At 44.5% G+C, this 27,811-nt stretch overlaps 1 protein-coding gene across 1 annotated transcript in view; it reads right to left on the minus strand.

The window, feature by feature from the left end:
* Positions 1-1,942: 1,942 nt before the first annotated feature.
* The window catches only part of adgrb1a (adhesion G protein-coupled receptor B1a), a 79,880-nt gene continuing 54,011 nt past the window's right edge, over positions 1,943-27,811 (minus strand). The window contains exons 18-31 of the mRNA XM_028425316.1: positions 21,143-21,246; positions 20,620-20,722; positions 20,385-20,535; positions 20,207-20,276; positions 19,883-19,949; positions 18,197-18,282; positions 12,169-12,267; positions 9,105-9,276; positions 8,763-8,858; positions 8,648-8,687; positions 6,620-7,284; positions 4,912-4,947; positions 4,560-4,718; positions 1,943-2,283 (exon numbers count right to left, since the gene is read on the minus strand). Of these exons, the coding sequence (XP_028281117.1) occupies positions 2,089-2,283; positions 4,560-4,718; positions 4,912-4,947; positions 6,620-7,284; positions 8,648-8,687; positions 8,763-8,858; positions 9,105-9,276; positions 12,169-12,267; positions 18,197-18,282; positions 19,883-19,949; positions 20,207-20,276; positions 20,385-20,535; positions 20,620-20,722; positions 21,143-21,246 (2,043 nt within the window). The 3' untranslated portion in view covers positions 1,943-2,088. The remainder of the gene's footprint in view (positions 2,284-4,559; positions 4,719-4,911; positions 4,948-6,619; positions 7,285-8,647; positions 8,688-8,762; positions 8,859-9,104; positions 9,277-12,168; positions 12,268-18,196; positions 18,283-19,882; positions 19,950-20,206; positions 20,277-20,384; positions 20,536-20,619; positions 20,723-21,142; positions 21,247-27,811) is intronic.

Genomic DNA, 27,811 nt, shown 5'->3' on the forward strand with positions numbered 1-27,811 from the left:
AGACTTCCTGTTTGTATTAGGACATTCTGCTCCTGTTGCCTAGCAACCTGCAGCAGACAAAACCAAGCGGAAGTTTTCTCTGGTATTATTTTGTACAAACAACAAAATTACATTTCCAAAACACATTTCCAAGCTCCAAACTCTACCTGAAAGGCAGCGGTACGTTCTTCTTATAAACCTTCTGCGTGCTCTCCTCTCGCACAATTTAGGGTTGAACTCATCACATAATCGATCACATGATCCATCTTCACTCGCAGACTTTTGTCGCCGTCTATCTGAGGTCAACATGAACGCCAAACACAACAACAACTCGAACTGTCCGCTCCCGTCATCACTTCCAAGTCATCCCAGAAGTTAGGACATTCCCTTTCCGGTAGATTTTGAAACGTATATAAATTTAAATTTGTCTCGGCATTTGTAAAAGTGTTTTGAGCTTTGTAATTTTGGATTGCACCTCCTAGCCACCGTACATCAATGACACAATGAATTCTGGGATATGCTGGGCTGTGAAGGATCTACACAAAGAATTTGAAGGAGCCTTCGACGTGTCGTAGCTTTAATTTTTTTTTAATTTGATGAAAAATCGCAGACAGCTGATGGTTTATTATATAGATATGCTTTTATTAGAAATAAGACACATTCATTTTGTGCTCTGAAAACTGTACATTAACAAAGAGGCGACCCCAGTCAAATAAAAAGGGGGAGGTGGGAGGGAGGTGTGTGTGTGTGTGTGTGTGTGTGTGTGTGTGGCAGGGTGGGGCGCAAACTGGAGGCCGGCAGTCAGGGATTGGACAAGTACAGGATCTGAGGGAGTGACCGGTGGTGATATCAAAACACACACTGTTACATTGCGATACAGAACACTCGTATAGTCCGGTAGGTCCTATCCCGGAAGGACAGGGGGGGGGGGGGGGGGGGGGGGGGGGTGGGAGGATCGGTATCAGAATAATCATGTTCATATTTATAATAATGATAACAACTATCCCCAAGCACAGTAAGAAAGATATTTATAGGCTAAAATCCATTCTGTAGAACTCTGTTGAAATAATTACAATGCTGTACATCAGGACTCCAAATGAGCCTTGTGCTTTCTCTATGTGCAGCCACCATCCCTCCCACTGCCTTATATCACCACCTTTAATCATCATCACATATATATTTATAGATCCAATCATCATTTATTCGTCTTCACACACACACACACACACACACACACAGGCAGGCGCTTCTCCTTCGTCTTTGCCTGCATGTACATCGAGAGAAACAACACGTGTCTGTTCAACGTGGCGTCCATGTTGTCCCTCTGCGGGGGCAGCGCTGAGGTTCGAGGCTGCGCTCCGGGCAGCTCTGAGGTGTCTGTCGACGAGAAGGCAACCTGCCATTTATTTTGGCTCAGAGAGATGTTTGTGTGTTTGTTTGTTTTCCTCCCATCTCCCCCCTTTGTTTGTCTGCAGGGCTGACCTTACCCTGCTGAGATCAGCAGCAGGAGGAGGAGGAGGAGGAGCATAGACGAGAGGGGGTGGGGGGGGCGCTAACGAGCCAAAATGATTGGAGGTGGAGGAGCGAGCGGCATTGAGGGGCACGTGGGTATATGTTTGGCAGTCTGCCCCCTCAAACCCTTTTGTCTTCTCGAGATAGAAAAGTAATCCAAAGGCAGGAAGAGGAGAGCGGAGCGCTGACGCAACCACACTCCAGAAAAAGAGACATGATTATGATTGTTACATCATAACCGCTTCATACAGCTGGAAACACTGCGTGGTTATTTTAGCTGTATGATGCGCATGTAGTAGCTTGATCTGCTACTCGGGCAATCCGTCACCCCGTGAGCCAGCAGACCGGAGGAAGATGGTCTGAGTGTGTTTGCTGACATCAAAACATCAAAATGAAGCGACAGAGACGGAGACGCTGTGTTCCTGCCTCCTCCTCCTTCCTTCCGCCTCGTCTTCTTGCAGCCTTGGAGTAGAAATACACAGCAGGGCAGTGTGTGTGTGTGTGTGTGTGTGTGTGTGTGTGTGTGTGTGTGTGAGAGCATTGGGGCGAATTAAGGGGGGGTTTGGGATTTGCAGGGTGTGAGGCCTGGAGGCTACATCACACCTCCGTTTGCAGGTCCATGATCTCCTGGCCCACCAGTGGAATGGTGGCGCTGGTCTTCTCCCACTCCACTGTCTGCAGCTCCAGAGGGGAGGCGGCCACCGTCTCCAGGTCCTTCCTCACCCAGGACGGAGGGGAGTGGGTCTTTCGGATGCCCTCCCACGCCCTCTTACTCGGGGTCTGCTGCTTGTCCTAAAGGCGAAAAAAAAGGAAAAGGTTTTGTTTGTCTTCATAAAATCTGTGATGTGTTTTTCTTTACTCAAGCTGCCTGAATATGAGGCTGTGGTTTCTACATGTTTTCCAGAATGACTGCGCTGCTGGCATGAGAACAGGGATGGTGATGGTCTTACATCATACATACATACTGACCTTGTATATTGTATAATATACAAGTGGAAACCTTCGGGGGCTGATACATGAAGCCTGTGCAGAAGTTTTAAAAACTGCAGTTCCACCCCATGGCCTCTGGGGGCATAGTCCAACCCACACAGACCTCCATGTTAAACTGTCCAACCTGTTTACTGCCTGGTAAACAAACACTAACATCAACCAACTTTAACTCATTGTGCTCGTGCACGCTTTGTGTGCGCACACAAGTGCACAATACCTGTTGTTGTGTCCCATTCTGGATATTTCCATTACTGGACATGCATGCAATTTACAGCGTGCACGTGTGCATGAGGTTAAATCTGTATTTACAGGACATATAGCAACACTAGCCCATTGCTAATCTACTGAGCTAACAATAGTAGCTGTGCTTCCTGTTGTACCCACTGGACACAATGATGGTTTCTGACAACAGCATTCACGGCTGCTAATTTTAGAAACTAGTCCTGCTAAGACGATGAGTGTGGCGACCACACGCGAATGTTGCTGAACAGGTGGAACAGATATGTGCTTGAATATCCGGCAGTGACCCCTTCTCTGCAGCTTCTGTGCAGCTTGGTGAAGTGTGAAGCTTGTTAACAACTGGATTTAAAGAAATAAACACCTAAATGAACCCTGTAATTAGCTTAGCTTAGCATAAGGACTGTTAGCAGGTAGGAACAGGCCATCTCCTTTGATGCTCACTAATGTATCACAACACAACATGACAGGAACACACGGTTAATATCACACTGAATAAATTTGTATGTCCATGAAAATGATGGACATGAGATGAATACAAAGGTGCTCTGATACTGTGCTTCCTACTGGTCTCACTGAATATGGATGAACTGAATGATACACTTTAAAATTCTGTTTTCTTTTTTAACCTGATGATGATGACACACGGTGCCCCTCTAAATTCTGATTGGAGGTGATTTTCTGATCTCTTTGAAAAGTTAAAGCTGGTACATGGACTAAGTAGAAGTGCTGAGGGAGGATAAACTGTGGCGGCACATCCTCAAAACACATCTTGTACCCACAGTGGAGAAGTAGATCTCTCTGCCTCTTCCACTTCAGTGACCATTATGTCACAGAATGTTTGTTGTTGTGCGATCGTGTACGTCTGTTCTGACCTGTGAAGTTGGACCTGACTTCATAGCTGTGAAACAAACAGAGCTCAGGGGATCATCTGCAGCTAACAAAGCCAACATGCTGCGTGTGACTTCAACATTAACCCCCTTTCCTATTGGTTAGAGGGCAGAAAGAGACTATATGAGTCATTGTTTAGCTAGATAAAGAAAGAACAGAAGAACAACTTACACCCCTACACAGCTAATAATACTGTCCTGAATGTCATCCTGACATTATCAGCCGTGGAGCGGCTGTTAGCTGGCAGCTGAAGGCTTGTTTGGGCTCAGAACTCTTATGTAGTGTGTCTGAAGCTAGAATCATCTTCACATAATAAACCATCATGAAGTAAAAACATGAGTATGTCCCACTATCAGTATGTCCCGGCATGTCTACACACCTGATTTGCTCTGACGTTGCTAACTGATGTGTGGCTAAGATGGAAAAGGGCCGCCACTGACGCAACCGCCCCACAAAGGGGACAAAAACAACTGTGTCTACACCGAGACGTGAACACGTGATGGTGTATTAGGGCCATAAATGGGGTTTGTTGTGTTGATGAACTTTTGAATTTTCTGGTTTTTGCCCCTGATCATCTGAATCCTATTTTTAATGATCTCATATTTCCATAGCAACAGATCCAGGCATCACATGCTGCCATCACTGCTACATTTGAGCATTTTTGACATTGTACCAGCTGCTAGCTCAGCTTTTAGAGCGGCTAAGTCTGTAGTTAGCACACCCACCCACCCACCCACACACCCACCCACCCAGCATCCTGTACCCACACAGCTAACTCGTCCTGGCACTGCTGCTGTGATCAGATAGAAACACAGCCTTTAAATGGCTGCACTCACAAGTAAACAAGAAACTCTACTCATGTGTGGTTATTTTTTTTTTCTACTTAAGAGAGAAAGATTAGATTATTAGGGGAGGGGAGGGGCGGGACAGAATAAAGTTAAACTCTTTACACTCATGTTGGTCTTGTCGCTGCTGGCAGAGGACACACTCCATCTTTTGGCAGCTTTGGCGTCAACAGGTGGAGAGTCTCTATCCTTGTCTGCACTGTGAATCTTCCTGTTCAGGTCCTGAAACATGTCCTGGTGGCGTTTCCGGGTGTGCATTATTTTCTACACAGGAACATTGCACGTTACGTACAAAGGTAAACAGCACAGGCTAGCATCAATCCTGCTTCCACCGCCTCTAATCTCAGCACTACAGTCTAACTTTACAAACAAACATCTAGCGGTATGAACAGCTAAGAGACATATCAGCTTTTTTTTTTTTTTTTTGCTCTGTAGGAATCAAAGAGACTAAAATTACCTCAAAGTCAAGCTCTGCATAGCGTGATTTTCGTCTCTGGGGGGAGGGAGATGAGACAGAGAGATTAAAGATGTGTCTTGATACTGTGTGCCTTGCGAGCTTAAACGCTCGAGTGTTTCTTAAGTGTTTTCTCCTTGTGCTGTTTTTCGGGGACTCGGAGGAGAGGAGTGAGTCATGAGAAAACAGGATTTGTGCTGCTGGTCATTCTGACCCCGCTGGCGCAGGTTTGCAGTTAACAGATTGTGACCGAGTGACCTTTCAGTCCTCCGTCACGGAGTGGTGAAGGAAGACCTGACCTTCAGGCTGCCCGGTTGCCGTGGCAGCTGCCGCCTCGCACGGCATTATGGAAGTGTGTTTTGCCCTGAAGTGAAAAGACACCAGCAGGCAGATGTCTGGGCCGCTGTGCGCTGACGGCTGTGTCGTCTCATCCTGCCACTGCTGTCTGCACTCGGAGCCGAGTGAAAACTAACCTTTTCAAAGATGGTGCGCTTACATGGGGCCAGAAAAAGCTGGACACTTGTAATGTTATGAATGAAAGGGGGCGCTGGGTGATTTATGTTCGGCATCAGATACTGATGAAGAAATTTGGACAGTGACTCTTTGCAGAGAGTTAATGTTCACTGTTTAGTCGATTGGCCTGACTCCAGATGATTCCAGAATAAAAAGCAGTCTTGCAATAAATACCACTTGGTCCTTTAGAGTGTGAATGGCTGCAGTGCATGCAAAACAGCAAGCGGTCATGACATGTGGCCTCATTCATGGATAAGAAAAGAAACACAGCAGCTACGTTAGAGTCGAGTCCTGTGTGGAGAGAATGATAATAAAGAGGAGAGATGTGATTAAAAAAGAAAGTGATGTTTACCACAGTGAAGCTAGCATAAATCCTCAAACTGAAGTCGCTAAAAACAAAACAAATCAATCTTCAAAATGCTCTGTCAGAGGTTCCCAGTGTAAGAATATCAACAGATAAACATGCTTGATGATCACAAACAAAAATAACAAAAAACTGAGTCATCAGTGATTATCATTTATATTTAAAATAATTTCATACTTTCATTTTTAACTATCACTGCATTTAATAATAGTACGGCAGGTTCACCCTGAAGTCAGAGGGCAAGACATGTTCTGCAGCGTAACGCTAATGCTAAATGCTAATCCATTTGAACTCACCGGTGCCTTCACTGGATGACAGCTCCAGTTATAGGCAGCTCTTCATTCCTGGTCTCAGCTACATACTGACACACTTGCCTGTTGAGTTTCTTAGCAACTGTAAGGTTTTTCTACCTACTGTGAGTCTATATGAGACAATTTGACAGATGTCCTCTAAGAAAAACAGATATTATATTTGGAACAATATACAAGTTTTTAATGATTAGATTAGCCAGAAAAGTGTTATTTACTTTTACTCACATGCAGTTTACTTAGATAAACTGTAGCTGTAGATTTTGCAAGACAAACCACTAATGAGTTGAAGGCAGCCTGAACACAGACTGCAGTTTCTATAAATGGCCATAGGTGGCAGTGTTAACAATGGCTTAATGATTCTTACATTCAGAATTTTGAACAGAAAAAAATCATCCCCTTCACTTTTTGCCATATTTGAAACTAATAATGAGAATTTATGATAGTGACAACAAAAACAGAAATTTGTGTCAATGTGTTATTTTATGAAAATGCGTTGTGGTATCAATAAGTGTCGTGGTCGTACCTCCAGTGAGCTCATGGACAGCGTGGAGACGGTCTCGCTCTTTGACATCACGCCGGAGTTCCCGGACTCTCCCCCTTCACACATGTTGGTGGCCGCCTGGGAGTCTCTGGGCATGTTCTGCAGGTTGTGTGCAGGTGAGTCTCTGTCAGAGCATGACACACTGACCTGGTCAGCAGGCAGGCTCTTCAGCCCGAAGCCGGGCACCGGCTCCCCAGTGGGGGGGTTGGCCAGGTGGATGAGCCGGGTCTGAGGCATCTGCTCGATGCTGATGTTATACTTGGCTGCCGGGTCCTCTTTCCCCTTGGCTGGTTTCAGGGTGCCCGTGTTCGTGTTTGTCGGCAGGATGACGTACCCCGGGCCCTTGCCAGCTCCCTCAGAGCTGCTGCCCTCTCCGTTCCCTCGAGACAGATCTCCGTCCAGCTGCTTGAACAGCTCGCCGTCGCAGATGTAGATGGATTTGGCGCCCGGCAACTCCGTGCTGATTCCCTTGGCGGTGCCTTTCTCCCTTCGCATCGTCAGGGTGTGGCTGGTGTAGTCGGCCACGTTCTGGAGGTGAACCTTGGCCATGCTCGCCGGCATGGTGTTGAAGTTAGACCCTTTCTGAAGGGTTAACGTCCCAGAGGAGGCCTTCTCCTCGCCCTGGAGAGACGAGCGCTTCATGGTGCCTGGAGACAGAAAGAGAAAAGCCTGCTTTCAGCCTTGAATCGGAGGTAAAACTCTTCTAGTGACGCAGTTTTTATATAAAAAAAAAATCAAAGGTTTTACAGAAAACACGCCTGACATGGGGCTTGGCATGACCCCGTGGCCCAGACCTCATTTCACCGTAACAACTGCTGGCTTATGGCAAGATGCATTTCCCATACACTGCGCTGAACAACATGAGACAATGCTCCATGCTAAATATCAGAGGATCGTCCCTCCTCCTCCCTGACATGTACAAAAAACAGAACCGCCATCGCTCTGTGTTCTCCTCTCCACTGGGCCCGTCTGTGTCTCAATAGCTTTTCTGCTCCAGATGTATTTCCTGATATCCTGTCTCAAGAGATAATCAGATCCTCACTCCCAGCGGATTTCACAGCAGAGCCGGTATCTGATGCAGCACCGTCTGCAGGGACTTAATCATACAGGGGTAGTTTAGCAGAGACTCAGCCGGCCCCTGTTCATCTGCATATAACTGCTCAGTACATGTTCAACAAGGGCTTCTCCTGGCTCAGAATGGGCTTTAAGGTCTGCACTTAGCATGTGTTAGCTCTTTTCACTGAGATAGATGTGCTCTCCTGTTATGTCTGACCATTTTCCACAAACAGCTGAGGAACACAAACAGCCACCATTTTCTGCTCCGTCCTCACACCTGCATGGAGTTTACATTCCGATTTAGTCCCTTGTTGGCATCCAGGTTGGTAAGAAACGAGCCATGTACGGCAGGCAGCGAAGATGGTGTCCGTGTCACATGATCTCCTCCTCTGCCCCGCCCCTTTAGCAGGCTGGCAGTGCGTCCTGACTCTATTGATTCCAATGGGAGAAGTAAACATGATCTCTAAATGTGAGTCACTGTGAAGTCATTAAAACTGAATACTGGACCCATCTGTCACATGACCTGATGTTCAAACATTCTGACACCTACATTGTATTTTACAGACGAACCAATCAGGAGAAAATGTGACTTTGTTGGAGCATTACATGGATCTTAGCAGCACAGAAGGTATCCAAGCTAACTCGCTTTGTGATGCTGACAGGTAATGATGCTAACAGTGTTATCTTGTCGGTGTATCACGAACCTTTGATGGCTCTACAGTCTTAAACTGAGACAGACTACAGGTAGAACAAGAGAATCCTGGCTGACAACACTGAAAATAGATTTAGCGCTAGCTTCAGAAAGGAGCGTTATTTTCTGGTGATGTTCCTTTGGTGCTGACTGAAGCCTCCTTGGAGGCAGCCAGGATGCTAACTGCATGACACAACACAGCGGTGACGTCTCACATCTGCTCTGACGACGCTGAGAAAAACCCTAAAATCAGAGTGACTCACCTGATCTGCAGGCCATATCCACGTCTTTCTCAAAGTCAGTCTGAGAACAGAAGACAATCAGTGTCATTTAAGGGGTTAAAACTCTTATTGATATACATGTTAAAAGTCTTCATACCATGAGCTGAGCGTGGCCATTCTGAAAGGACCCTCCTGAGTCTCCGTTAGCGTCCTCCTGTCGGTCCACCACGCGACACTTCACAGCCTCCTGAACCTGCAAACCATTGGTTGTCCATGATAAATCAATCAACGTAAAGCTTTAGAACATATAATGAGGCTTTAGATCGTAGCTGTGTGTGTTTGCTGGTCCACAAAAGAGCACAAAGAAATGATTTGCCCATCCCACCCTCAGTTCCATCTTTTCTTAAATCTACAAATCTCTAAAAATGTCCTGACAGGAAACCAGAAAGGCCGATGGATGGGTGTCCACATACTTTTGGTCATATAGGACATGAGATACCTCTCTGCGCAGGATGCAGTGAACCATGACGATGACGAAGCCTTCCAGTGAATCGAACACTGCAAAGAGGATCTGGAAGAGGGCTGAGCGCCGGTCGGTGATGGCCAGGACGGCCGACATCCACGTGAGGGCGAGGAGGGGCAGAACCACACAGGAGCTCCACAGCGACGCCCTGCAGGACAGGACAGGAAGTGCAGTCAGTCAATCATTGCACCTTCATCAACATAAACACAGATTAAAGAAGTTTTTTAATGTTCATTAGATAATTTTTAAGCTGTCTTCTATGCAAAACATTTCCAAGAGATAAGCTGGATCCTTGTGAAGCTAACAGAATTTTAACCCCCCCCCCCTCCCAGTTAGCATAGCATTAGCGGGCTTTAACTCTACCCATGCATAAAAATATTACATCACCACAAATAATTATGTTACTATCACAAACAGAAACATACATCCATTTTCAGTAGATATATATGTTGGTAATTCACATATATTACATGCATGTATGTTTAAGATGGTTCAGTCCAAACCATAGAGGATCTAGTGCCACAGGAAAGAGAGGGAGGGAGGGGGGAGCGAGGGTGAGCAGTGGAGGGAAAACAAGTGTAATGAGGCTGAAACAGAATGCAAAGACAAACAGAAGAGGCAGAGCAGAGGAGGACAGACAAAAGAGAGAGAGAGAGTCTGAACAAGTGTCATTCTCGCCATCTTTGCTCCCACTGCTCTGCTTGTTTTTCTTCTGACTCATCCACATTTTGTTCTGATGTGAGCATCGGGGACACGGACGACAACTACCCCGAGTGTCAACATCATGAAACCATGTGAAGCGAGTCCAGAGGTGAACAAACCGTTCCTGTCTCTGCCAGAATATGAGAGTATTTAAAACGATCTGCTGCTCTCACTCTGTTTATACACTCGATTCTACTTTTAGCTCAGATGAGGCTGGAAACATACGCATCATATGATGATTATGGCCAATAACATTTAACAAAATCACAGATTTCTCCAATCATTTAACACCAGGTCATGTTAACATGTCTGTCATGATCTGACTTAGACTATAAACTATAAGACTATGCTGCAGATTTAGCAGAATAGTTAGAAACTGAAAAAAAAAAACCCTTTCTTAAATATTTTCTCTACCTTTTAAGAGAAATAAATTAATAAAATGATCATAAATAAAATGGAAGGAAAGTAAATATAGTTAATTATTGTCTATATTTTTGTAAATTTGATATATTTTAAATAGAAAGCCGCTGATGTCTGTAGGTTTCTGTCCACCTCTGGTAATAAACTGAGCTGAGTCTGATGGATTTTTGTTGTATTGACTTTTCCACCCTGCCCACAGTAACACACCGGAATGATTACTCTTATACTAATATTAATTTTGGTATAAATTTAAAAAAATTGATGGTGAGTGACTGAAGCCCGTCTGAAGGACACATCTAGTTACTTTCCCCCATTCTTGTTGTTAATGTCTGACTGTAAACCCACAAACACACCGCACGACCATCCAACGTTCAGCTGAACCCAAGCGGAAAATCACTTTTTATGAAGAGGTCATTTTAAACAGAGGCAGATGTGACTGAAAACCCGCCGATCAGATTTAACATGATTTCAATAATGGGTGCTTTTATTTAACTGAATCAGAAGAACCAGAAAAAAGACAATACTATGTGTGTATTTATTTCCTATTTCATTTAAAAATGCTTGAAATATTAGAATTAAAACATGTTATGTGGAATTTGTACAGGACCAGTTTGGACACATCTACTCAGTCGATAAACGTTTTTACAGCGTGAGCTCTCTCCGATCTCACAAACACTATGAACCAACACAAATCAAGCTACTGACGCCTGACTCTCTGTTTTTAAAGACATGAAGATGTGACTTGAAGGCACGCTGGCTACAGCAGCCTCCTGCAGAGAGGCTGTGCTTCAGCTACATCTGGAACTTCTCCTGGAGACGCTCCAGGTAACACTGCTGCTACTACTAACACAAAAACACAAAAAACCCTAATTAACCATAAAAACTAAGAAACAAACACTGAATTATGGTTGTGTCCAAAGTTCAGACTAACTGTACTGTCATATCAGTCAAATGATTAATGCAAATAAAGCTTTAAGTATAGAGCAGGTTTTAAACACACAGCGCTTCACACACACACACACACAACAAACATTGCGACACATTAGTTTGATTAATTTATGTTATAAATATATGTACTGTATCAATTATCCATTCAGAGCTATTTAAGATTTTATCTCCCAGAACACCAAGCTGTTTACAGCTTATGTGTTTGGGCTCATTTTTCTCAGCAATATACTAAAGTCCTGCACCTCCATCCAAACAGAGAGAACCCAGCCTGCCTTTCACTGTAGAATGTAGGTTATAAACCATCAAGAAGAAAGAAAGATAAAAAAAAGGCCAAGTCAGTAGATCATAGCTTTATGACTGTGTGATATAACTGTTTTTCAGGTGGTTGTGTCGAGCTTTAACTGGTCCCTACGTGGTGCATTCAAAGACTTTTGGAGAGTTCAGAGTCTGACTGTTCTCCTATTTTTTTTAGATTTAGCATAAAAAATGTATTTCAAATCCATCTGAAGGTTTCAGGATTGTGAGGGTTAAAGTAGCTCTTTAAAATGCAAGACACACTTTAAGACTAAGTCCAACACAAAGCTAACTTCTATTAGCAAAAATGCTAGAAGTGGAAAATTCAGTCAGAAGATAGATCTCAGCTCACAGCCATGGCCTCCTCAGTATCTGTTCTAATCAGCCTGGCGCTGTGAGAGTCTCTAAAGAGTTCAACACACACACACACACACACACACACACTCTCTCTCTCTCTCTCTCATCAGGCGCATATGCAGTTATTTATACACATTTGTTAACACAGATTGTTTTCTGTACATAAGCTCCAAGAGCTGCCGGGGCATCAGGGAGAAGAAAAAATGACAGAGGGACAAAGAACAGAGAACCAGTCAAGTGTGGGAGAAGAAGGCAGGCGTACAGCAGAGGACAGGACAGAGGTAAGAAGAGTTAAGGAAAAATAATTAGCGGGACTAACATGGCGTTACTGGTAGCTGTGGTGGAAACGTCAGCCGAAGAGATAACTCCGCACTTGGCACATTTGAGCGTCATATTGTACAGTGGCACTGTCATCTGACTGCAAAGTCAAATTAACACGCTGTAACATACACAAACAGATACAAATGCACCAACACACAGACTCGCACAGATGCATGTGCGCACACACACACACACACACAAAGTGAGTCTCGCACAGTCTCTCTCTCAGGGCTACATTCCACCTCAGAGTTTGGTGTGTGTGTGTGTAGACCTGTGTGTGAGGTGGGGGATGGGGGCGGGGCCTGATTCATGAATTTGACTTCCTGAATGAACACCTCTGTGAGTGCTTCACTGAACCTTGTACACCTCATGACCCTCAAACTCATCTAATACTTTAATGCAAAGGTTTGCACACACACACAGACAGACATACATCATATACACATGTGCAAAAGCAATTCAAGTACCCACAAAGGAAGAAACATTTACATAACTAACCAATGTATTTTGCTTATTTCACCTGTCAAGCAACCTTCTGAATCAGCAGCAGCACAATCATGTTATCATGAACTTAGACGTGTCCTCTTAAACATTTGTTGTAGTGTCTACAAATCACTTTATCCCTCCACTTTAATGAGTGGCTTAATCCAGCTTAATCCGGCTTGTTTGCTGTCCTCCAAACCGCTAGGTGGCGCCTCGTAATATAAAGATTCCGTTCAGGCCGCGGTAGGACAAAGTGTGTGTATACGTTGTGGATTTTTATTTTTTTTTGTCCTGTTTGTTGTTTTTTGTTCCTTTGTAGCCCTGTGGAAATAAACTCGGGGCAAAGCTGTCGTAGTTCGATGGTTGTTTACATACGGCTTTTGTACGCGACCTGGACACTGTCCCTGTGAACCTGGAAGTATGACGTCGCCAGTGGGATTCGCTAGCTGCATTTGTGTTCAGACCTGAGCCAGATGTAAGCCAATCCGGCTAGATCCACCTCCGAGAGGTGGATTGAAATCAATCCGGATATATCCATATACGGCCTGAATCCCGCTCTAGCCGGATTGATTTCCCCAGTGTGAACAAGTGGTTGTAATAAAATACCATGATTTTAGGTGCATTCAAATACCATAGGAAATTTCATAGTCTTCTGCCTGTTGTTTCTTTTTGTAAAAAGTAAAGCATGCTTTTCAGAGCCGCAGGCAGGTTTAGGAGCTCTGATTGTTAAGTCATCAGTAACCCTTGTGTTCTCTCTCATCGCTGCAGCTCTAAAAATAGAACTTGATACATAGCCCGGGGTTGTAGAAGTAAAAAAATGGGGTAGTTTCCTAGTGGGATCACATCCAACCCTCCAAAAACTCCTCCTCTGTTGCTGTTGGACAAACACTGACGACAACACTGGAGATATCGACAGGTAATAACAAACCAATCTGTTACCATATGGCCTCCTGCTAAACAACAATTAGAGCAGAGGAGCCGAGGGAATCGATTTCTGTAGCCTCGGGATGTCCAGATTAAAAATCACATAATGAAAGAAACTCAATTTCACGTAAAAAGGGCAATACAGCTGCTGGAAGTTCGCTGCAGGCAGGGATATTAAAAGGCAATCGACACGTTTTGAAATACTTCCCTGGACCGAAGTAGAAAGTGGCAAAAGGTCGGTGACTGGGCGGGAGCGAGATGTGCTCAGATAAAGTCAATAAACAATATGAAACAACATCACGTGGCTCAAGTACAATGTAAACGTTCATCTATATATTAAGATGTGAGATGGAATGCTAAGCTAAGACACACTTTCACCCACACAATTATTGTTACAGATCTCCATTAGCTCAGGCGAAACAGACAGAGTGACAATACGCTGGCCTCTACCTACCTATCAAATGACAGTGCAGGAGACTCGGATGGATGGATGACCTAAAAACACAACACTACCAGGACCCCTACCGTTATCCTCAAACAACACTATGCTCCAGAACTGCAACCTACCTGCAGGGTCCAGAGGTACAAGCTGTGACCGGCTCTGAGACATAGCCAAGGCAAAGATGGCCGAAACACCACTGAACAAGATCCGAAGCGACAAGGCCGTGTCGCAAAACTACCTGAAGATAGATGATTTTTACATAAACAAAAGAAGTGAGGCTGGATGGATCACATGGATATAGGGACCATGGCTGGACCTCTAATGGACACAAGACACTGCTCCAAGTAAAGCGTGGGCTGCAACAGTATCATTAAAAATCAATAAATGACATTCAGAATCACTAGTGGCAGCAGTAAAAACACTGAAGGCAAAGAAGCAAGATGAAGAATGGAATTAAACATAAACAGATTTTTACAGTTATTTTAGTATTATCAGCAGAGCATAGAAAAGATCATATCTGACACACCGTGACTTGATTCTATGCTGAGGACACCATAACTGTATTTTCTTCTGTACAAATAGATGGCAAACTATTGATTGAAGCTACACAAATAGAAAAAAAGTAATGACCTTAGTTCGACCTTGGAAAATGCACCAAAAATAACCAAATAATGACGGTCTGAAGTCTGTGAGATAATCAATGAGTGAAGAATGAAAGGATAAGAGGCTGACTGTGAAAAGAAAGATCCAAGATAAACACGATCCCAAGAGAATCTTTCATGACTGCACACAAACTTTACTAACTGCCTTCCCCTGATGTGTCTGTTATTGCAGGAGGTACAGAGGATATCTGCCCTTTGTTGTTTCTGAAACTGAGGCCAAGGACCAGCCACTTGGCCATTGTCATTTCCTCCAGAAGTCAGTTTGTAGGAGCTTTAGACTCCTGGTTGTGCCTGGGACCAGTTTGCCTTTCAGGACCTAGTCAGCACATACCCCCACCCCCAAAAATGGCAATGAGTCTGACTGTGAGTAAAGCTGCTCGGATGGTCAGGAAAAAGGCCTGTGTAGCACAGCTGCTCTGTGGCATGATGCCAGTCGAGGTGGATGCCTGTTAGAAGACTCTCTGTGTGTGGGTATGCTTGGCAAGCCCGCCTCGGGGAGACCCAGGAGTAGAATTCATTGAAAGCTTCAGCAGAGCCTGTAGAAGTGCACACAATGCCTGCAGCTCAGAAGCCTGGGCACAGAAGAGAATTATCATCCTCTTTGATACTTATCAAGCAGTCCGCTGAGTTGACCCACCCAATGGGGGGTCTGGCTGAGAAGCAGATACAGGTCTGATGAGCTGTCTATGACCCTGTTGTAGAAGGTCTTTGGTGAGTGGACCAAAGAAGAAGAATTTCCAGGAGACAATTGACCAATGAACATCTTGGAATTGGATGGAGAGATAAGATCTGCTCCCCTTCAGATCAACAAAGCCAGCTGTTAGGATTCCCCTAAAGCCAGCATCGTCCAGTTCCGTCCTGGTCTGAACAACCACAGTGGATCCACGAGTACACAGCTGGATGCCCGGCAAGATTAACCCTTATGATTCCAGGGACAGTTTTGCTGTTTGTGTAGCACGGTGCTCACTGAACACACCAACGAGACAAGGCTGAGATTTATAACCATGGTCTCAAAGAACATGTGTCGCAGAGGGGAGAACTTTTCCTTGTACTGCACATTACTACTGCAACAAGATTAGTTTGAACCCCATCATCTTCTGAACCAAACCAAGTGGGTTTGATGATTAAACCTAGAGTGACTTAAGTAAGTCAGTTTGTGTACTTATTCCGTATAATGTGAATATACTGCACGTTTTAGGATGAGTTGATATTCAGTTTGTTCTCTTGTTTATAGCCTGATCATGTCACCTGTAATACAAAGACTGTGACATGTGGGTAGAGGCTCGGTCACAAACACTGATCTGAAGGTCTACGACCTGGTCCTACATTCAATTACAGCTCGATCACACCAAGTTCTCAGCCACACACAAAGCACAAAGGTGCATTTATGACACACACACTCCCATACAATTCAGGTGAATAGAAAACATTAATATTACTGCAACTAGCATGTGTTATTGGAAAAAAAAGTCAGCGTTTCCAGAAAGAATCTGAGGTAGTGTTATGTTCTATCCAGCTAATGGAAGGCAGCGTAAAGATCAATAGAGAAATAGTGAGGTGAATAGGCAGGAAGTAATAATAAGCCAATCAGAGGAGCTTGCTAGAGGATTCAGCAGGTTTGGCGATGGGCAGGGCTGGTAGCCGTACATTAAATAGAGGGTGGGATGGGCAGGTACGGGTCATTTTTTGAATTTTACCCAATCACTGATGACATGGGAGGGGGCTTCTGAGACTGATGTGTTCCTGATGGGAGAGCCCTGAGTGAGAGAGAGGGGATTCTGTACAAACTCAAACATGACATTTCAGACATCAAAAACAAGTACAGTTCAACAGAGAGATCATTGAAAAAAGCAAACATTTTCCAGAGAGAGAGAAAGAGAGAGCGAAACGAGAGAAAGAAAATATCCTTTGAATGCACCAACAATGTCAATGGAGACGGAACAGCCTGCACAGTAAAGGGAAGCAGGGTCTGTGTGTAGGCTCTGTGCGTGGATCAATGGATTTGTAGAAGCCCTATCAGCAGCATTTTATATACATCTGTGGATGCTCTCATTCATCCAGGTCATAGTCATGTCCAAGAGGTTAAAATCGCGGCAATCTGTTTTGGTTGGGAATCTGTGTTTCCTGTGTTCAGGACGTCTGTGGGTGGATCTTGGAGGAACTCACGTGACTAAGATCCCTCTTGTTGGTTGATGGACAATTAACGACCAGTTAACCCTATGCCAGGGCCCTGTGCAGGACTAGTTAACAGTCTACCGTTAGGGTTTGAATGGCGGTGAAACCTGCTGGGAAGGGATGAGAGGACAGAGATGTAAAGGCTCCATCATTTCATCTCTTAACTGAAATGACTGGTGTTTGTATAAAGTATGCACCAATCTGACTTTTTTCAGTCCTGGGAGCTGAGGAAGCCACTCAGGGCAGTAGCGAAATGTCTTCAGAAAAAAACAAATCCAGAGTCCAGTTTCCTCGATTCAAACTCTTGACTATGACCTGGATGAATAAGAGCATCCACAGATATTGATAAATAGACTTTGTCAGGTCTGATCACAGAAGTTAAAAAGCTGCAGTTCCTCCAGTAGCCACTTGAGGGTGCCTCCAATCGCCATTAGATCTTTACCTATTTGACATATCTTTACAACACAAATAAACATGTTTAGGCGACGGGTTGGGACAGAACTTCCTACTCTGTACTTCTGTACTTGTGCTGCATTGCTTTTCATCCAGGTTTGTCAATAAGCGCTCTTGGGTGACATATCAGAAGGTTTTGTCTTTATAAACTTGTCTGTCCTTTATCAAAATGTTGGAGGACCAAACTGTATGTCAAGAGAACGACTGCCTTTGTGCTCTTATCTGTAACTTCTGTCAGGGGTTTTATTGGTAGTGACAACATTATACTCACAAATGTACATGCTGAGATGTAATAATGTGACATATGATGACCTGACAGGTTTTAAAATCTCAGGAGTTCATTTAGTGAGTATGATTCAAAAATGACCAAAAGAACTGATGCCAAGAACTTAAAGAGTTAAATAGATGAGTGTGTTTTTTTAATCTTACGGTCTCTTGCTGTTTAAAAAACGCCCTGCTTCCCTTTACCAGAAACAACCAAACAGGAGAAAAAAGACGGATGGATTTACAGAACTTCACATCAAGAGCAACACCTGCAAACAAAGAGCAGCTGGAGGAAAATGCGACACATTTGAAACTTAAAAGAAAAGCAATGAGATGAGTCATCATCTTGCTCAGTCTGTACAGGGACCAATAACCAGTCGGCCTCCTCCACAGTCATCTCAGGCTACACGAGGACATCATTTTCATTTTTGGTCCTCATTTTTTTTTTGGTGATAAAAATGAAGCGTCATCTTCAGCCAATTAGCTAAAGTGTGGAAATGATGGCCAAGCATCATTTTTTAGGCAATGAGCCAACAACTGAACTACCCCCCCCCCCCCATAGCTGTGCCATCAGGCTGGTTATAGGTCCTCTGTGTAAAATGGATGTGTGGTATAAGGCATACCCCGCCCTCTCCTTTAGTTTCATATCAGTAATGCCGTCTTTGGACACCAGTTTGTTAAAAACGAGAATCCCAATAACCATGTTAACCTGCCGAAGAGAAGAGCACAGGATTAAAGCAGAGAAGAAAAAGACATGTTCAATAACTTCACAGCATGCAGCGCTACTCTGCTGGCTGGATGATGTTGATGATGATGATGATGATGATGGCAGCAGCATGCACAGAAATGAGTCACAAACACGCTAGCTGCACTTACTGTAGGCTCTGCACTGTAAATGCTAAATGGTAGCGTGTTAAACGTAGGCGACAGGCACCAAATGAAGCATGAAAGGTGAAAAATAGTTGAAGGAACGGACTGCGAATGTAAAAATTAATTTCTGAATATAGAGAGCGTGGTGAAAAGGAAAAAAAAATCATAAATAAAATATGAGCGGTGTGAAATCAAAGGTGGTGGAGTAGTATGTTGTGGTTAATTCCTACAATTTTGCTGCTTTGAGGATTCTCCGCCTGGTGGTTAAAGAGTGCGCTAGGCCAACTGCTGCAGCAGCTCTCTCTATTAGAGAAGCAGCTTAAACAAACAGGACACCCAAAACAAGCTGTTGAACTTGTAGGAGGGAAGGAAGGAAGGACTGGAAGGTGAATCACTGAAACTGTAGCTAATGGATGTGATTAGCAAAACAAGGACACAGAGTCAGTGCAGCGTGTGTTCTGCCAGGGTTTAAGGCTGATTTAGGCTCGATGTGAGGGGACATGAATGACAATTTATGGAGGAAATTACCTCAACGTGATTTTATGGTTAATATAAGGCTGTCCTTGTTCGCATTCTAACAGCAGCTGCGAGCAGGTGGAACATTAAATATGCTTTATGAATCCTGTCCGGTTATACGGCTCATATTTAAATATATACCACTGAAAAGTCTGTGTATTGATAAAGCTTATGAACATGATGTTACTAGTTCCTGAATTGGAAACTTTTTTCATGGCCATTACAGGGTAAATAGAGATTGAACCTTAAAAAGAACTGGGTGCTTAAATTATGGTTTAATTGTGCTTTTTAAATGTAGCTCATTTTGTCTTATGTTTTAACAGCAGCTGCCCATTTGCCTAATGTAACAAGTTAAAAATGCATCAGACGTGTGGAAATAAAATCCAAAAGTGATTAAAAAAGACTGGGAAGTAAAGAAGAGGTAAATAAGGACCAAACAGATGCAGGAGAAGGAAGAAATGTGAAGAGGAAGAGAGGAAAAGAAGGAAAGTGGGGAAGGGGAAAAACGATTAAAAGAAGGGAAGCAAAAGAGGAAATGAAGAGGTGGAAGAGAGGAGGAGGAGAAAGAAAGAGGAAGCAAAGGGCAGGGACAGATGGGGAAAATGAGGAAACAGTAAGAGGAAAGGAGGAAGTAAGAAAGGAAAAGAATGTTGTGATGTGGAAAGGGGGATGAAATGGAAAATAAAACAACAAAAGCAGAGAAGCAAAAGAAGAAGTAAAAAAAAAAAAGAAAGTGCAGGAAGTAAAGCCTAAAGTAAGCAAGAAAAGAAGGTGAGTGAGGAACGCAGCATCTTTAAAATGTTGACTGCATGTGTCCTGGGCTACGTTTCCAGTGTTGTTGGAGTGGCAGTTACTTGAATGGAGCTACAGCAGTGTATCTGAAAGCATACAAACAGTGACGAAGGAGGAAGAGAGAGAAATACCAAGACTACAGCTGCAGCAGGTCCCACAAATGCATAGAGAAGACCTCCTTCCAGAGACAGCCAGCAGCTACAGGAGAGAGGAGCAGGGAGGCACACATGGAGACAGAGGAGGGCGGGGGAGAGTCAAGGTGGGAGGGGCATGGAGGGTTGTAAGGAGGAGGGAGAGGAGGGTGTGCATGGCAATTATGAAGGGTTGTAAAAGACAGATGAGGCAGAGAGAGAGAGAGAGGTTAATCATTCTGACCAACCATGTGTAATATCCAAACATTAATAGTTAAAGAGGAGGAGCTTAACAATGGCGGGTCTATAAGAAGACATGCTTACTAGCTCTGTGTCCCGTATCCCTTCGCCTTGGTGAATCCCACTGAGATCGCCACGACTAGAGCAGGGAGACCTGGGCAGGAAAATAAACGTGGAGTCATGTTAACACAGGAAAGACGAGCGAGAGAGAGAGAGAGAGAGAGAGAGAGAGAGAGGAACAATGAAGGCGAGAAAGCCTCACCCCAACCGAGGCACAGGAAGCGCTTCCGTATGATGCGGTTCCTGAGGCGGCCCGTCACCGCCATGTAGGACTGCCACGCCTCCGTCAGAACCCAGCAGAATGAGGACAGGAAGAAGAAATGGAGAAAGGCCGCGATCAGGGTGCATAAGACCTGAACCAGAAAAAACAAGGGAGCAGTTTTTAATCAAAGCATACATGGTGTGGTCATGTGACAGGCATTGTGATTGGCTGTTACCTTATTCCTTGTTTGTGTCTGTCCAATGAGAATAAGGGCATTAGAGGAGATGATGGAGAGGCAGAAGTTAATGAGAATGACTGAGCGCTCAGACCGGATGTACCTGCAGGGAGACGAAACACTCCATTAAAAAAACAACCTCCACAAATCTATCGGACATGTGAACAGCATGTAGCTTTAAGGAAGTCAGCACTTAAAGAAAACATCCCTGGCAGGTGATTGGCTGATGCTGACCATCATCACCCACCTAAAAGTGGTTTGACTGAAGCCTCAATGGCTCTCAGGTTTGCTTGGAGCTGCTAGCTGTGTCTTAGCTCCATGACTAACTCCTAACAAGCATTAAAAACACTGTGCTGAAGTTTGGATTTGGGCAACATGGCGTGCTCATTTTTCTCTTATTTTTGAATGTTAGCTGAAACACAGATGCACATATTTGTTCCACCACTGCTAGCCCCATGTAAAGACTCCTCATATCAATCACGGCTCAGTGCAAATATTTTTAACACGCGCTGCGTTATCTCACCTCCAGACAGATACATAGATGATGATGAGTAGCAGCAATGTCAATGAAGACACTCCACAGCCCACGATCAGCGTCACAGACGGGAGCTGCGTCTTATCCATGTTCTGCAAATACGAAAAGAAAGAAAGACGCAACCATCACTTTATTTAGCAGATTATATATACCTGAGCTCAGCTGCTGTGTAATTACAGACAGACAGGGAAAGGAGTTCAACCTGTCTGCAGCTCCAGATGCAGGTTTCCAGAGTTTTCACACAAAATTTGACACTGAATGCAAATAAGTACAGTAGATGTTTATTATATCTGAAAATTATAATGAAGGAAGGAAGTATGTCTGTTCTATTTACACCCAAAACTATCATTCTGATATCTGAAAGTGTACATTAAAGTGACTTGAATTGACTAGAATTAAATCCATCCAGGTTGTACATTACATTAATAATTGAAGGGGACGGCCGCCTGAGACATACGGACAGAAACCTCTGAGGATTTTCTTGTGTAACTGGGTCATCGTTACTGGAAAGAGACATTAAGACACAGTTTTTCCAATTTTTTTTTTTTGGTGCTTGGAGCGCCACATGCAGAGTACTATATAGTTCTATTACATTGGAAAGAAGGCAGCCATTTCCAAACATGGCCAACTCCCTCCAACACAACAAATCTGATTATTCGATTTTGATGTGAACTGTCATCTTAATGTCTACTCACATGTAATGACATCTGTGCGAGCTCTGCCCTGAAAACAGCTGCTTCTTTACTTTATGTGCAGCTCTATGAAGTAAACATCCAAACTTTCAAAACCAAAAGGGTTAAAGTAGAGTTGTAAAGGTTAGCAGGATTCACACACACAGACAGACACACACAAACACCAGAGGAACAAGCACTGCCTGCGAACTCAACTAAAGATGGTGTAGCTTTCAGCAAAGAGGCTTTTCTCTCCTGACAAGAATGAAATTACAGTATGTGAGGTGCACACACACAGACACACACACACGCAGACATCTGGTATGTAGCCTTCAGAGAAGTCGACAGGCTGCTGCTTTTTGGCCTCAGCACTGGATCAAGGTGACTTCAAGGTGATTCGTGAATAACCCACAATACCTCAGCAAAAAAACACACACACACACACACATCAAGCGGCTGCCTCGCATCTCTTCCTTACATATTTCAAAGATATGACAACACTCCGACAATTTACATGTGCTCACAAAGGAAGCACAGTAACGTAGGTGTCGTGCTGTGGGCGGGTGTTTCATGCAGCTACATGTAAGCTTATATGCAAACATATGTCACTTGAACACACAGTGCGCTGACAGACACGGTGGAACATATTTCTATGTGTAAATGGAGCGCATGTCAAATGATGTGCGCTCCAGGAAACACCTACACACACACATACACACCATACCTAACATTAAACTTACTGTATAAAGTAAATCCAGCATATTGTGTGTCACACTTTTACTCTGGGAAACATAGAGGTCCACTATCCTTTGGAAATATATAAATACAACCATATATGCATGCGGAACTATGCCATCAGACGTAGAGGTAGATCTATAAATCAATGGTTTTCTTAATCCGCATTGCCCAACACCTGAACATATTAAGCTGATTACAGATTACAATAAAGAAAACCAGCAAAACATACACTGTATACGGCTGCTGATGATTGGTACTGGCCACAGAAAGCCATGTATTGGTCAACCTCACACAGATTTACACCTTTTACAGACATCATCTTGTTGTCATGGCAACCCCTGGCTCTCTATAATTGACAATATTTTTTTTAACTAATTTTCTCCAATCCAAGTTCAGGTTTATATATGTATCCTAATTAAAGACCTGCTCAGAGCTCAGATGAATCATCACAGAAAGAAAAATGTCAGGTGACAAGCACAGAAATATCACAGAAAAAAGAACCGCCATCGTGGTCACAGCTCTCTCCAACAGTAAAGGTAGAAGGACTTCCACTCTGTGACAAATTGAACTTGCCACTGTGCAGTCATCTGAATGAGGGTATGGCAGAGAGGGAGAGAGGGAGAGCCTGGAAGATGACCCCCGTCCTTGAAGGCTGGTCATCGCCACCACACACAGGAGACCATTTTTACAAGATCCGTGACATGACAGGATGACAAATAACACAGAGCTACATTGTGGCAGAGCCGTGTCTCCCAGGAAATGAATCCATCCAGTTTTCTACAAGAAAACCCAGCAGACCCAAGAGCCAGCACGCTGGGTCCTGACTCCAGAGATGCCACATCAGAAGAGAATTCAGTACAACGGGTCCAGGGACATTTCTGAGGTAAATCCCCGGGAGATTCTCTGAGTCAGGTTCGCCACAGAAATGAAGTGGAATGCTGGTGGAAAAGGGTCATCCGCTCATGTATGGGCCAACTACACTAACCTCCTGAGTAACTACTTACTAGCTTTAGTGTGGGAAGCATGTCACCTCCCTGTGTGAAGTACTAGTCGCCACCAAGCCGTCACAATCCACCTGAAGTCCTGATGCAGGCAAGGAGGTGGATCAGGCAGCTCACACACTGTCACTGAAGGAGTTAAACCCAGTGAGGTAACATAAAAATGAGTCAAAAAGGGAACTTATCAACAGAAACCTAAAGCCAAAAGTTATTTTTCTCTGCTGAAAAGCCTCATCACTGAGGCCCCGTTCACACTGGAGAAAGTCAATCCAGCTAGAATAGGACTGAGTCCAGATAGCCTTTAAGCTGGATACGTTCAGACCTATTTTCAAATCTGGCTATCACACACACCCTTAACCCAGCTCAACCCGGCTCCTTTGTTGTCCTCCAAACCGCCTCCAACCATGTGGCGCCTCGTAATATACGGAGTCTGTTCAGGTCGTGGTAGGACGTGTCGCTCATTCTTTCATTTTTTTTCGGTTCATAAAGCAGATCCTTTGTAGCCCTGTCAAAAATAAACTTGACGGTTGTTTACATACGGCTTTTGTACGCGACCCGGACACTGTACCCGTGAACCCGGAAGTATGACACTGCTAGCGGGAATTGCTAGCTGCATTTGCATTCAGACCTGAGCCAGATGTGAGCCAATCCAGCTAGATCCACCTCCGAGAGGTGGATAGAAATCAATCAGGATATATGCAGAGCCGTCGCAACACGGTAGGCAAACGCCTAGGGCCCCGAGCATGAGAGGGGCCCCAAGACGGACGGTCAGTGAGCACCACCATTTAACTACAACTGTTTTGACAGAGCGCATTGACACATTCAGACTCCCCCCTCCCCACGGGGCCCTGTGTCAGCGCTGCTGTCAAAGCAGAGAGGGGTAGCGGCATGTTCAAAATAAAGGATGAAGCACACACACTCTGCAGGCTGCAAGGAAAGACGGCAACAGAAAGAAGCAGAGGACAAAACAGGAGAGAGGTAAGAGTCTGTACCACAGCTGGGCCTCACCTTACTCCACCACACTGTTTGTGTACGTCACTACAGTCTCCTTCATACTGCAGCTGTTCATTGTGAGTCTGCTGAATGAGTTACAAACGTCAATATAATGACGTGATATAACGTGTGGAGCTGCTATGCTAGTGATACTTTAGCTTGTTGTTTTTTCATCAGGTGCTGTGCTTAAACACCGTCTGTGTCTCCTCATGAAGATGCCACAACCTCCACAGATGAAGGTATGTGCACTATGAATAATCTGGATTATTTACATTGTTAATGATCAGGCTGATCATTATGGTCTTATACCACACAGGTCATGTGGAGCCCTGTGAGGAAACTCCAGAGGACGTCCCAGCAGCAGTCCAACACCTGAGAGCCTCCACTCCTTCCTCTGCTCCTCCAGCACCTGACCTGGTAACAAAGGAAGGTTCCAAGTTGTCCAGTTCTCACTGATGATCCTGCACTGTAGCCAAATCGATGACAACACTGATCATCATATCTTGTGTTGTACAGAGAGTCCATATTTCTATGATATATACTGATTGTGTTGTAAGTTTTTTTACTTCCTTCAGATAATATTTTCATATGTGTGTTTGCACATTATTTAAATAAAATGGTTGCTCATATAATCACTGTACATGTCTTTGTGTTTGGGGTGGCATTTCCATACAATCTAGTAGCCCGTAGGGCCCCAGTGGTACCTTCTTGCCTAGGGCCCCTATAGTGTCCAGCAACGGCTCTAGACATATCCAGATACAGCCCAAATCCCGCTCTAGCTGGATTGATTTCTCCAGTGTGAACAGGGTCTGAGATACATGAAGACTGCTTTTAAAGCCAGTCCCTGGAGCCTGTGGGGGAAACTGCAGTCTGTCACACTTGCACATTTCTCAGCTTGCTTGCACGCTAACAGGTGCTCATCCACCAGGACAACAACTACAGCACCATCAGGTCCACAGTGGCGATGGCAGCCATCATCATATTCATTTGTACCACCACTTCCCCCAAGTCAAAGACAGAGCTCAGCAGTCGCCATTTTGACAGTGATGTCATACTGAGACACAGTCCACCTGATGAACAACCTAAGTAGAAGCCTCACATTCAACAAGTCATTGGAATTCTCTTCCACATCCAACACATCAGATATGAGGCACAGAGTGACCTGCAGGGTTCACTTATTTACAGACGTAATCACCCAAACCTGATGTGGCTGCAGCTGCAGCAGCTTACACCTAATGTTACGCTGTGTCCAGGTGAAGAAAGTGGAGGTGAGATGAGGGGGCAACGGTAATGAAATAAGCTTTGTTGTTCACAGGTGGAGGGTGGGTGGACATGAAGAGACCTGGACACACACACACACACACAGACACACACCTCTAGCAGGAGATAATTGGCTGAGTTTATAGCCTGTCTTGTCTCCAGGTTTGATATGTGTGCCGGGGCCAAGTTAATTAAATCCCTCTGATTAATCTGCACTGCAGCGAGTTCCTTCTCTCAAAGCAGAAGAAAAAAAAGATTACGAATGCAGTGGAATGGAAAGGCATCTGCTGAGACAGACAAACTTTTCACTTCCTCCTCAGCCAATCACCGGCCTCGACCGGCAGTCTCACACAGAGTCCAAACAAGAGGGCTACCATCTGCAAAAAAGTGACCAGACTGCATTATTCCACATGAGCAGAGACAGCTCCCGCCCTCCACAGGAGGTCTTTATATCAGATAAAGCTGCTGCCGCTAACAGTAAAGGGATATGACCACTTAAACAGGCTGCACTGATATAAGAAGGGATGGGCTGCTGATCCATATACTCACACTTATCAAAGAAAATAAGCATAGCTTGCTGTAAACATAATCAGTCAAACGTAGCGCTATCTGGGTCAAACAGCTTGTCTAATTATAGCTGTGAATTTTTATTACCAGCTCTAATTGTAAAGAGAATGTCTTTGGGTTATTGAGAGAACAAAACAAGCTTTGTGCATCCCCCCCCCTAAGGAACCGGTGCCGCCATTTTTTTTTCCAGTACATTTAAACGATTCATCAAAGGAAATAAGCAATAATGAAAATAATTGTTACCATCAAACGCATTTATTCAACAAGCGGACTGAAACCATTCAGAACAAAGCACGTTCAGAGTATTCGCAGGAGAAAGGACATTATTTTCAGGTGGTTAGCCTAGCTTAGCACAAATGCCTACACAGATTTGTGACATAGGATGAGGTTCCCCCGGCAGCATGAAGCCCTGCAGACCTCAGTCAGTCCTGGTTACCCCCCCCCCCAACAACACACTCACAGTGAAGGAAAGGCTTATGCAGGCTTACAGCATCCAAAATGACACAACCCCCCCCCCCCCCACACAGGTCCAGCCGTGGCAGTGAAGCGGGTTCAGGGTTCAGGGTTCAGGGTTCAGGGGGCTTTGGACTTCTGCAGTGCTTTTTTTTTCCTCTGTGTTTCCTGCTAGTCGCTGGTGAGGCTGGACCGAGCAAAATGGACACAAGAGGTGGCAGCAAGAGAGTAAATGATGTAGGGAGAGAGAGAGGGAGAGAGAGAGAGGGGGAGCTAAGATATAATGCAGCATCTGAGCATGAAACATGGTGTGATGAAATGACTGAGGGGTAGAGCAGAGAGGGATGAGAGGAAGAAAAGAGAGGGGGGTGGAGAGAGTGAGAGAGAGAGAGAGAGAGAGAGAGAGGCTGGGGTGTTTGTCATGCTGGAGCTGTAGGAGGCTAGTTGCAGACAGAGCGACTGAGCCGTTTGGAGGCTACTATGTGTTGCAGTAGGAATAATTAGCACGGTGGCCACAAAATAAGAGAATGGGGGAGTGGAGGAGGATGCCTGGCAAAAACAAGCAGCAACAATTTAGCTTCCCTCAGGGGGAGGGGGCTGCAACAGAGCTGTGGTCTGCACAGGTGGAGGCAGGCTGCAGGTCGGACAACACACTGGGCGTGCTCTGTTATCAGCTCGCTGACAAGTATTAGCTGATATTCAGAAGACAAGTCTACAATCATGCTCTGCAAGGCTGCACACACTGTAGCAACAGCAGCAAAGAGCTAAATGCTAATGCAGCATAGCAACATGCTCACAGTGGAGATGCTCTATATATGATCATGTTAGCATTGCCACTGTATTCCCCAGCATATTCTTTATCATCTACTTTTATCATGCTAACATTTGCAGACAAAATTCAATTGCAATCCGTGAAGTAGTTTTAATTAGCAGAGGCTTCATCAGAGTAGTGTTTGTCCCTGATTTCTACCCAGAAC

The sequence above is a fragment of the Parambassis ranga genome, chromosome 16 (assembly GCF_900634625.1).
Source record: "Parambassis ranga chromosome 16, fParRan2.1, whole genome shotgun sequence".
In the NCBI taxonomy this organism is placed as follows: Eukaryota; Metazoa; Chordata; class Actinopteri; family Ambassidae; genus Parambassis; species Parambassis ranga.